General features: G+C 39.8%; 3 protein-coding genes across 8 annotated transcripts in view; 1 reads left to right on the top strand and 2 right to left on the bottom strand.

Annotated features, from left to right (window-relative positions):
• The window catches only part of shroom2a (shroom family member 2a), a 37,271-nt gene extending 35,743 nt beyond the window's left edge, over positions 1-1,528 (bottom strand). For all 3 annotated transcript variants that reach the window (XM_032526675.1, XM_032526676.1, XM_032526677.1), the window contains exon 1: positions 1,085-1,528. The gene's annotated coding sequence lies outside the window, so the exon portion shown is untranslated. The remainder of the gene's footprint in view (positions 1-1,084) is intronic.
• The window catches only part of LOC116696082 (AP-1 complex subunit sigma-2), a 33,908-nt gene that overhangs the window by 8,213 nt on the left and 15,507 nt on the right, over positions 1-10,188 (bottom strand). For 2 of the 3 annotated variants that reach the window (XR_004333613.1, XR_004333614.1), the window contains one exon: positions 8,391-10,048. Coding sequence is in view for 1 of the 3 variants with exons in the window: in XM_032526804.1 (XP_032382695.1) it covers positions 9,921-10,048 (128 nt within the window). In the remaining 2 variants the exon portion in view is untranslated. Of the gene's footprint in view, positions 1-8,091; positions 10,049-10,188 lie in introns of those variants that run through there. The other variant, XM_032526804.1, reaches the window with a different exon arrangement.
• On the top strand, positions 1,656-6,654 carry LOC116696064 (synapse-associated protein 1). 2 transcript variants are annotated; one of them, XM_032526778.1, is made up of 9 exons: positions 1,656-2,048; positions 2,728-2,846; positions 2,955-3,021; positions 3,393-3,466; positions 4,196-4,335; positions 4,466-4,620; positions 4,948-5,006; positions 5,111-5,243; positions 5,336-6,654. In XM_032526778.1, the coding sequence occupies exons 1-9, from the start codon at positions 1,844-1,846 to the stop codon at positions 5,458-5,460; spliced, it is 1,077 nt and encodes a 358-aa protein (XP_032382669.1). In that variant the 5' UTR covers positions 1,656-1,843; the 3' UTR covers positions 5,461-6,654. The 2 variants fall into 2 exon arrangements, with proteins under 2 accessions (XP_032382669.1, XP_032382668.1); XM_032526777.1 differs by having other exon boundaries at positions 5,333-6,654.

The following is a 10,188-nucleotide window of genomic DNA, read 5'->3' as shown; positions in this document are numbered from 1 at the left end:
ACACACACACACACACACACACAATATATATAAAATAATTCTGAATTGTTAATAGAGCCAAATACATGCAATACTATACTTCACAAACCCAAATTGGTTGTTGTAATTAAGATGGGCATAGAGACTGCGGTTTATGTTGCTGTTGCCAACTTAATGACTATTGGTAGCCTATTGTCTTTTACATGATGCAGGATGTCACTGGCATCACTGATAATTATGTGAACCCAGCATGTATTCCCTGAGTAATACAGTAAGTTCATATTCAAACATGACATCTCTATTCCACTGAACAAAACACAAAAAGTAGGATCAAATTATGGAATATGGGGTCACTATAACAATGTCCCTGAATGTGCCTTTATTGTCATTGCAGTGAGATACTAGTAGCATTTAAATAAGCTTCTTTATTTTCTCTGGGATAAAGTTAGTCAACCCCTAAAAAATACGAATTTATACATTCTTTACAGAATGTGTTGAATTGTACTTTAACACTATGGCTCTAATTTAAAAAACTTCAGCACTACTTTAATGGTTTTGGGTCGCTTACTTTACTTCTATATTTCCAATGACAGTATGATATTTTAGATGTAACCTTTCCATAGATTCCTGACGTTTATGGTTATAATGTCTCGACTGGAATGAAATTAAATACGTGTTCTTAATTTAAAAGGAACTCCTCTAAAGACCCAAAATGAGCGCGTGGGTGTTAATCTAGTAACTTCGCTTGTCAAGCGGTTTGGGCTCCGTCTAAACGGTGTAAAAAATGCATCCTCGTGTCACTAAGTTAGGAAAGCTGTAACGCTGCGCAAACACCTGTTGTCTTACTCCGGACAGCCTGACTTTAAACGTAATGCTCTTATGTGCGAGAGAATTAAACACACTAACAATGTCTAACAGCACAATGGAAACCATCTTCGCCTGTACCAACAAATAAGCAAACCCGAGCTGAGTTAAACGTAGACTTTCTCTTTAAATAGATGTAAAACAAGCACTTTAACATGAAATAAGTTACCCTAGTAGTCCGAGAGGTCCATAGCTTTCTCAGAAAGTATTACAAAGCCCATGCTTAAACGGCTGACCTTACCTGGGAATTCAACTTCTGGATAAACCGGTGAACACGAAAGCTTGGTCCGAGCGGCAGGTTTACGTTACACATACTTCATCTTTTGCGACCGTTTTATTTTCAGAGGAATTACTTTTTTAGTCATTCGCTCGTTGTTCTAACAGTTTGGTGGAGTACGCTGAGAGAGCCACTGCTTTTACACGCCGCAGTTCAGTCCGTGTCCTACTTCGTGAGACAAACCGAGACCGACCCACTAAGGAGAGTTTAAATAAGCTAAGCTAACCTAGCTCCCATCCATGGACAACAGGGATAACAAGTGGAGCAAAACACAGCGCAAGCGTGCCATCTACCGTCACTTAGCTAGTTAGCAAGCAACTTTAAGGTAACAGTTTCTCTAAAGAAGTAGTTGTAACATTACTTCATGCTTAGAGATATAAACATATTTTAACACCGGAGCCTTTCTAGAGTGTGACACAAAGCTAGACGCAACAAATTGCTATTTAGCTCGTTAACTCAGCGTTACTATTTAACTTAACGTTAGGTGACGACGTCAACCTGAGAAGAGCGCGTATGTTTCCATAACAACCTGTAGGGTTATACAGGGTAGACATTAGGGTCAAACTTAACAAATTCGCGGAAGTAGTAGTGAATGTTAAAACGTCACCACCTAGTACTCCGTGAGTTATTGCAAACTATTAGACAATTGACGTAAAGCTGAGTATTCATCCTTAGAGCATGTTAATGGAATCCCTTTAAGTGTGTTTATAAGATAGTTAAAGAATGTTTAAGAAGTGGGGAACGTGGCTTGGAGTAGAAACCGAAAATGGCCAAGAAGAAGACGAAGAAGAAGAAGAAGAAGGAGCGTCTATTGTTGTTGTTAGTGAAGACACGAATGTCCCCCGAAACACACCGACTGCTGTCTCTGAAAGGGAGCAGACCGTTGCTCAACCGCCTCAGCTTCTCCAAAAAGCTAAGGGCTTCAGTGGTAAGTTTGATAAAGTTGATAAAGTACAGTAGTAAAGTTTGTAGTACTAGCTAGTAGTTGTAGTAGACGTTGGTGTAACAGTAGGACCCGTGTAACCTCGTTAAGTCAAAGTATCTTCATTAGTCTCCCTGAGGAGAAATTAGTGTTGGACACTAACATTGCTGCAAGAGTTACAAAAGACACACAACAACAAGCACAGGGTTAAAACAATCAAAAGACAAATGGACAGTAAACATATGGGCTATGTGTAGAATATACAATATGTATAATATATGAGTTACTCAAAGAGCTGTGCAAAATTTCAGATTACAAATTACCATTTTCTATACTAAAATAAGATAAAAGCCATCCTTCTTACATTCTTCTGTTTACCCATACATGCCTCACAACCACTCTATCCTACTTCCATACACATCCATGCATTAATTCCTCCATTCATATCCACACATGCATTCAGTTACAGATAGTCATACGTTCATCGCTGCTCATTAATGAACTTACCTGCGAGAGGAACAAATGAGTGCTTATAATTTTGCCTGCCGTCTTAACCCCATTGAAAATCTGAGTTTTAGATTTTACTGTCAAATTCCCAAACCAGCTGGTAAAACCACACCAAAGAATTGACTCTATTGTTGCTCTATAGAAGATTGACATGTTTGTTTTATTTGCTTCCTTGCAGGCTACATTTATGATTTCGCCAGCAGTGCCTCAAAGAAACTGTCCGAGTCCGTCGTCGAAACAGCACAAACCCTAAAGAAAAGTGTGGAGGAAGGGAAGATCAATGGAATTATTGATAAGGTAAGTATCCGTTGCTCTCTCTCTGTCTTAATTTAAATGCCTTCACCAAATTCTTTGTCCTAAAGACATTTGCCCTTTTGAATAATTTAGCCTACTTTCTTCCCTCAGACCATTTTGGGTGATTTCCAGAAAGAACAAGAAAGATTTGTTGAAGAGAAAAAAGCTAAAACATCTGGTAAGTAGTGAATAGTAGGCATATGCTTATTTATGTATTAAGTATGTCTGCATGGTATTTAAGGGGACATTAGAAAAACGCTTAACGTGAAAAAGTTTAACATGGCTTAATGTACTTAAACAACGATCAGTGAGATTCTCTCTCACATTGCTCCTCGAAACCACTGAAAACTGTCAACAAATCAAACCCAAAGTCCAATTATTATGGACATTATCTGACATTAATCGTTTTGGCTTCATTGAGGCTATTGTAAGGAAAATATAGTTTAGTGGGGTTAAGGGGGGGTTACCTTAACCCTAACCCTATTTAAGTACATGATATCACATGATATCACAGGACAGTAACTACAGGCTAGCTTTCATTGTTTCCAGGTGCTGCTGTACCACCATGGGTTGGTCATAATGAAGAGGAAACCATACAGCAACAGATTTTAGCGCTCTCAGCTGTGAGTACTACTCCCCAGAAGATACACATAAAATATAAATAGGATAGAAAAATACACAAAAAGAATAAAAATAGGAGAAAACACAAAAAGAGAGTAAAAACGTCAATCTATGTTATTATAAGAATAGTTCTATCAAACATTTATTTTGACTCTGTATATATTTAACCCTTGTGTTGTCCTCGGATCAAATTGACCCCTTTCACAGTGTTTTATATCCGAAATATGGATTTCTGTCAACCAAATTGACCAAAAATAACATGGATGATTCCACACCAACATTACTTTCGAATTTTTGGGGTGTTTTATTTATCTTATAGCATTTTATTCTTTTTTTAATGGTTTCAAAACAGTATCCGGACTAAACTTTGAAATCTACCCATCTGAGATCCACTCAACGTCCTCGATCTTAACTAGTAGTCAAAATAATCATAAATTCTGCCTTTTTAACTAAAGACTTATGTATAATTGATATAAATGAGCTTGCGACCATGAATTCCAAGACTAAGTGTGAAATCTATCATTAAACCAGCTCAGGTTTTTTTTTATAAAGTGCCAAAACCATGGAAAAAGTGATAAATAAATCAGAAAAAAAAGAAAAACATTGGAAAAGCACAAAAAAAAAATTCATTTTCAATTTTGGCCTGGAAGGACAAGTTCAGGGTTAACGGGAAGACAACACGAGGGTTAAATCAAAATGTAACTTGAGGTTATTGCTTCATTCGTTGACAGGACAAAAGGCATTTTTTGCGAGATCCTCCGGCTGGGGTGCAATTTCACTTTGACTTTGATCAAATGTATCCAGTCGCCATGGTGATGTTGGAGGAAGACGAGCTCCTTCAGAAGATGCGCTTCCATCTGGTCCCCAAACAGTGAGCGCTTTTGACACTCGCCTCGTACTTTTTGAACGTGTTTTTCATCACACGCGTCCCTGCATAAGAATCGGTTTATTAAAACACGGGCAGAAGATGGCCGCTTATTCCTTTATGTTATTCCTTTTAGGGTGAAAGAGGAAGCCTTCTGGAAGAATTACTTCTACCGTGTGTCTTTGATCAAGCAGTCCGCTCAGCTCACGGCTCTGGCAGCACAACAGGCCGCTGAACGGAGAGACGTGGCGAGGACCGGCTCCAGTCCTCCTGAGACTCCTCATCAAAAGGGTACCTCACACTTAGTGTTAAGCCATAACGCCTCTGTTTAATCTCACTGTTCTTGTGAGTGAATCATTTGACACAACTAGAGGGGTGAGGTTTCGCCAAATATTGTGTAATAAATTAAAAAGTGCGAGGACATTTTGAGAACATTTGAATCATAGTACTTTGGTTTTGTGACATAATTTGCCTAATAAAAATAAGTGATGCCTTTATTGATCCCCAGCGGGACAGTTCTTTAGTCTGTACTTGTCATGTTATTGAGAATGTGTGAATATCACCTTATTTTTCAGTAATTGTACTTGAGAGGCAATGTAAAAAACAATATTTTTGCAGATGTAGTTAAACGGAAAGCGCCCCCTGCTGTCTGCAGTATCAAACCAAAGTCAAGGGAGGTAAGACACCAGTTTTGAAAGAATAAAATCTGAGTATAAAGTAGTAATTGAACTAAAATGAGTGTAGATACTGCCTGACCTCCTTCTGTTTCTGTTATGAGAAGGAAGAAGAGGAGATCTCCGCCAGCCCGCCCGGGACTGAATTTGTGAGCGAGGCTTTTGACTCATGCAAGATAAATGAGGACGACCTGCGCAAAGAAATGGAACAGCTGGTTCTGCTACCGAGCACACATCAGGGTGAGTTGTATGTGTTGCTCTGGGTTGTGATTTAATTAGCAGAGTTGTTTATCAGAGTTCAATGAGTGACTTAGCATTGGGTATTTCAGCGGAGACCCCTGACTGGGAGAGAGAGCTGCAGGAGGAACTTCAGGAGTACGACGTGTTGGCCGATAACGACAACCGGGACGACAACTGGGACAGGGAGATCGAAGAGATGCTAATGGAGGACAGTTAGAAGACTCACACAGTGGGCCCCAGCCTTAACTTTGTAAAGACCCCTTTAAAGTTCAGACGCAGCCCTCACCTACAGATGTATTGCTCCCGGCGGAGTGCTTCATTACAATATTGGTCTTCTAACAACTCTCAGGGCAGAGAAATACCACTGAACATCGTCAACATTTCAGTGTAGTATATCTGCGGCCTATTTCTGCCGCCTTAAAAGTTGTATCTGTTAATATTTAGTCTTTTCAGTTAAAAGAAGAGGATATACTGTCCTACATGTCAGGTTCATAATGTGATACGGAGGCACGCCTACACTGAGCTTTAAAAAATTGCCTTAAACTCGGCTTCGGAGAATTGAAGTGAGACTGTAATTATTGCTTAGCTTTTAAGCTGAATGGTGGCCACTGTTGACACAAATGGCTATTACAGGATAAAGGCAAATGAGGAAAGTAAAGAGAAGGAGTCACAAACTCAACAACCTGATTCAGCAACGTCTTTTGCACAGCAGTATCTGCCTAAAGCTCGATCTGCCTAGAGAAATTAAAGTTACCAATACCAATGTTAATTCCAACACTAAATTGTTGGCATTACAGTTGGCATTATTTGCATGTCTAAGTTGTTTTGTACTTTTTTTCAGAAAATGGTGGAGGTAGAATGGGATTAGTCTTCTTTCAAAAGTTACATAGGCTCAATTTATTAAATTATCATGAACCACGACAGGTGATATTTCATGTGCACCAGTAGAGTATTTTGACTGAGCCAACTTTTTTATATAGACAGTAAATTAAATTGATGCTGTGATTGTTGCTAATAATATGTGTTAGCTTAATTTAATCTACCGTTTTATGATGTGTTGACAGTGCTTTACGGTATAGAATGTACTTCACACTCATACCTGTAACACATGTATTTTATCAAAATGACAACATGGATGACTGAACATGTAGATTTTTTGTGATTAAATGCACATGCACACGTATACATGTACTGTAGATGCTGGTATAATGAGCTTTGTGCTCTTCCTGTCTGCTTTTTTTTACTGTATATGCAAACTTAAATGTAGTGTTACTTTTTTAACCTTAACATTTACTTCTTTCTAAAAATGTGTTGACTTTTTCTTACACTAATGCATGTGATCCTGTTAAGATGTATGTGCGTTGTTTTTGGATACAGTGCTGTACTAGACATATAGAAACATCAAACCAGAGTGAATAAAAAAAAAAAACTTCTAAAAGAAATTCCCTCATGCACATGTTTGCTTTTACACGTCTTAGTCAATGTGTAACAACAGTTTGAGACCCATTTACCATCACTAAAACTGGGCACTTCACTCCTGATGTGCTGTGAGTGATCAGTGGAGAGTAAACTACAGCAGGGGAGGTCTGGAACATTTTTAAGGCTAAGGACCTCATAGCTGAAAGAGACGGAGTATGGACCCCTGCACATATTGTATTAAATTGAGTTGCATATTAAACTGGGCCTATAATAACATGTAGGGAGGCCTAAGGCTGGGTAAATCCAGACAGCTAGCTAGACTATCTGTCCAATCTGAGGACTATGGTTACCTGGTCCTCAGATCTCTGCAGGGTAAATCCAGACAGCTAGCTAGACTATCGTCCAATCTGAGGACTATGGTTACCTGGTCCTCAGATCTCTGCAGGGTAAATCCAGACAGTAGCTAGACTATCTGTCCAATGAGGACTAGGTTACCTAGTCCTCAGATATCTGCAGGGTAAATCCAGACAGCTAGCTAGACTATCTGTCCAACTGAGGACTATGGTTACCTGGTCCTCAGGTCTCTGCAGGGTAAATCCAGACAGCTAGCTAGACTATCTGTCCAATCTGAGTTTTCTCTTGCATGACTATTTTGCAGTGACTCTGTTCAGAGTTTAGCAGTTCTGATTGGTTTAAAGAAATGCCAGTAGACCAGCGCACCTTTTCCTCCCATCCCTGAATGCCATGTGGAGCAGTCAGACCCTCCTTCAGCGTGCTTTGGAGGAGGGTCTGGCAAAGCAAGACTATCTCTTCAGTAATGTAACGAACTCGTGCTGTAAATCCTGTACTCACCAACACAGTAGATAATGCCATAGATCCAGTCAGTCACATTTATTAAACATGGAGATGCTTATTTGAAGTTATACAAAAGTGACAATAGGAAGAGATTTCAATATTTCAACATGTCAAACAGCTGTGTACATATATATACGTAGAAGAAGTTTCAAAATGCAAAACCCCCCAAAAAAAATTGAAATATATGGTTTAAACAACTACAGTATACACCATTTTTTCCAAAATGTATATGCTGTGCAACAGGAACATAAAATACAGAAAGAATGCCATTTTATAATATTTGTACAGTCCTGTGTTCAAGTCATTTTATGCGCATCCGTAGGTGTGGAAAGTTCTTTTATTTTTTTTCTCCAACAAAGTGGCTAGAAATTGCTTTTTATTTTGGTTGATAAACAAGAGAAAAATCTTAATACTTTGGTTATACGGAAGACGATTAGAGCCAATATAAAAAAATATATTCTAGTGTTGACTTTAAACTCCGAACTCAGACTTCTAACTCTAAATTGTTCACATGTGGCCCTAACCTTCTTGAAGTTTACCTTGCCATTTGCCGTCACTTTGGCGCTCTTTTTTACAGAGTCACAGAATAAAATCGGTAGTTAACATGCTGCACATTATGTCACATGTGGCTGTCAGTGGCCAAAGCTTCTTTGTTTTTTATATTACATCTTTAGCAATGTTGGGTAGACAGTGAAACGGCTTTAGAAGAAGAGACTGTGTTGCTGTAAAGCCAGATGCAGCTTTGGATTGTCACCCTGGTCTGAGGTCCGTATGATTAGCACAAGTTTGTTACTAACTAACACGGTTTACTACCGAGAATGGACAAAGAGAGAAAAAGTGATTTCTAGTATTTTCCCATTTGATCCAGCTCACACCTGCTCTGTAATGTATTTCTGACGCGCATGATGTGTAAAGTTAAAGCTGCACTTATCAATATTTTCCATGGAATATGAAAGGCGTGGCCTGTAGTGAGATCCAAAAACAGAACTTGTTAAAAGAGGCTTTTTTTTCTTTTATAGTATGGTTGAGTCTCACCATTGTCATCGCAACTATCAGCAGCAGCAGACAGCTGTTCCCAGCAGGCAGCTCTCTCTCCGTTCACAACCTGCCCAGCACCAAAAGGCAAAGTCTGTGAGTGGCTGAGAAGAAAATCACACATTAAAGGTCCAATATGTCATATATTTACTGTAACAAATCCAAAAATGACCCCAGTGCATCTTCAGATATTAAGGGAACGAGCTAAGTTGAAATACTGTTTTCTGACAACAATGCTAATGCCGGTATATTCTCCTTTTGAATTTTGTTGTTGCAGTAATACTAAGACAATAAAGTGGGTCTGTCCGTCGGGTGGAGAGGACGGCGAGGTGGTTTTTAGCGGTTCCTACCATAATTCTAAGCCCAAAGTGGGTCTGTCCGTCGGGTACGGAGCTCCGCGTGAGCACGTTAGCATCTAACGTTAGCGTCTAACATTAGCTTCTCCGCTGAGCTGTGCAGTAACGTCTGGCTGTGTGAGACAAGCGTCCAGCAACATGTTGGGGATGCTGCGGTCTCGGGTGGGGGGGACTCTCTCCAGTATTTTGAATTTGTACTGTCAGTATTACATATTGCACCCAGTAATTCTTCTGCCACCTTGCAGACAAGAAAATCCCAAGTGCAGCTTTAAGTGAAAACATCCTGTCTTAAAATTGAGATATTTTACAACAACTAATCGCTGTTGCATCCTTGATTCAGTACAACACATGAATGAAATAAAGTCAGATATTGACCTGCTACATTGCAGTGACATGCAAACTGAAACACATTCGAATGAATGGGACATCCGTCAGCGATTAAGGCCTTCAACGTTAAGTGGGATCCTGCCATGAGAAACCACCAGGAGTGATGACGGCCTGTAAACTCAGGAAATACTCATATGATGAACATATCTTCAAACCCGTTGATCTATAGTTATTTCACCTTTAGACTGCGGTGGATTACAGTGTAAATACAGTTATATACAGATACAGTATATCTCAAATGCATGATAATCCCAATGCCGTTAAAACATAACTCTTTGGTTCTGGTAATGTAATACTTTACTTCCTTTTTTCAATATATTATATAAGTCTTATACACATGAAATTCAGATGTAGTTCTGAAATCATTAAATACGCTTCACAGAATAGAGTGATCACATCAGCTTTGGTCAAATCGCGTTCAAGCAGTCCAGTCAGTCCATCATGCTGCGTTCCCCCCCCCCACAGCTGCAGTCAACACTTAACGTCATCACACAAGACAAACAGCTCAGCAGGAAATAACAGTGCTACGTTGGTTGTCTCAGAAAAAAGGGAACAAAGGCAGAGTTGTGTGTGTGTGTCCGTGTGTGTCACTGTGAAGTTGAGCGTGCTCAAAGGTGAGTTGGAGTTATCTGCTCCGTACAGCAGCTGGCAGATGAAGGATGTGTGTGTGTGGCACGTGGATGATGATGATGCTGTGGACCGTGTTTATGTCAGGCCGATTTCCTCCAGCACGCTGCGTGGCGTCTCTGCTTCCTGTGGAGGGAGAAAGGAACCACAGCTCCAGTCAAGTGCTCAGTGAGCTACACCCGGCACACCCAACGCATCAGATCTCAACAAGGACAGCATTACACACACACACACACACACACACACACACACACACACACACACAC

Source organism: Etheostoma spectabile, chromosome 9 (assembly GCF_008692095.1).
Source record: "Etheostoma spectabile isolate EspeVRDwgs_2016 chromosome 9, UIUC_Espe_1.0, whole genome shotgun sequence".
In the NCBI taxonomy this organism is placed as follows: domain Eukaryota; kingdom Metazoa; phylum Chordata; class Actinopteri; order Perciformes; family Percidae; genus Etheostoma; species Etheostoma spectabile.
This window is presented reverse-complemented; position numbering and strand designations above follow the sequence as displayed.

Bases quoted from the DNA above. Each gene is read 5' to 3' on its own strand.
- LOC116696064 (XM_032526777.1), top strand. From the start codon at position 1,844: ATGTTTAAGAAGTGGGGAACGTGGCTTGGAGTAGAAACCGAAAATGGC. The intron at 3,467-4,195 runs GTGAGTACTACT...ATTCGTTGACAG, and splicing joins AGATTTTAGCGCTCTCAGCT to GACAAAAGGCATTTTTTGCG. The intron at 5,007-5,110 runs GTAAGACACCAG...TGTTATGAGAAG, and splicing joins TCAAACCAAAGTCAAGGGAG to GAAGAAGAGGAGATCTCCGC.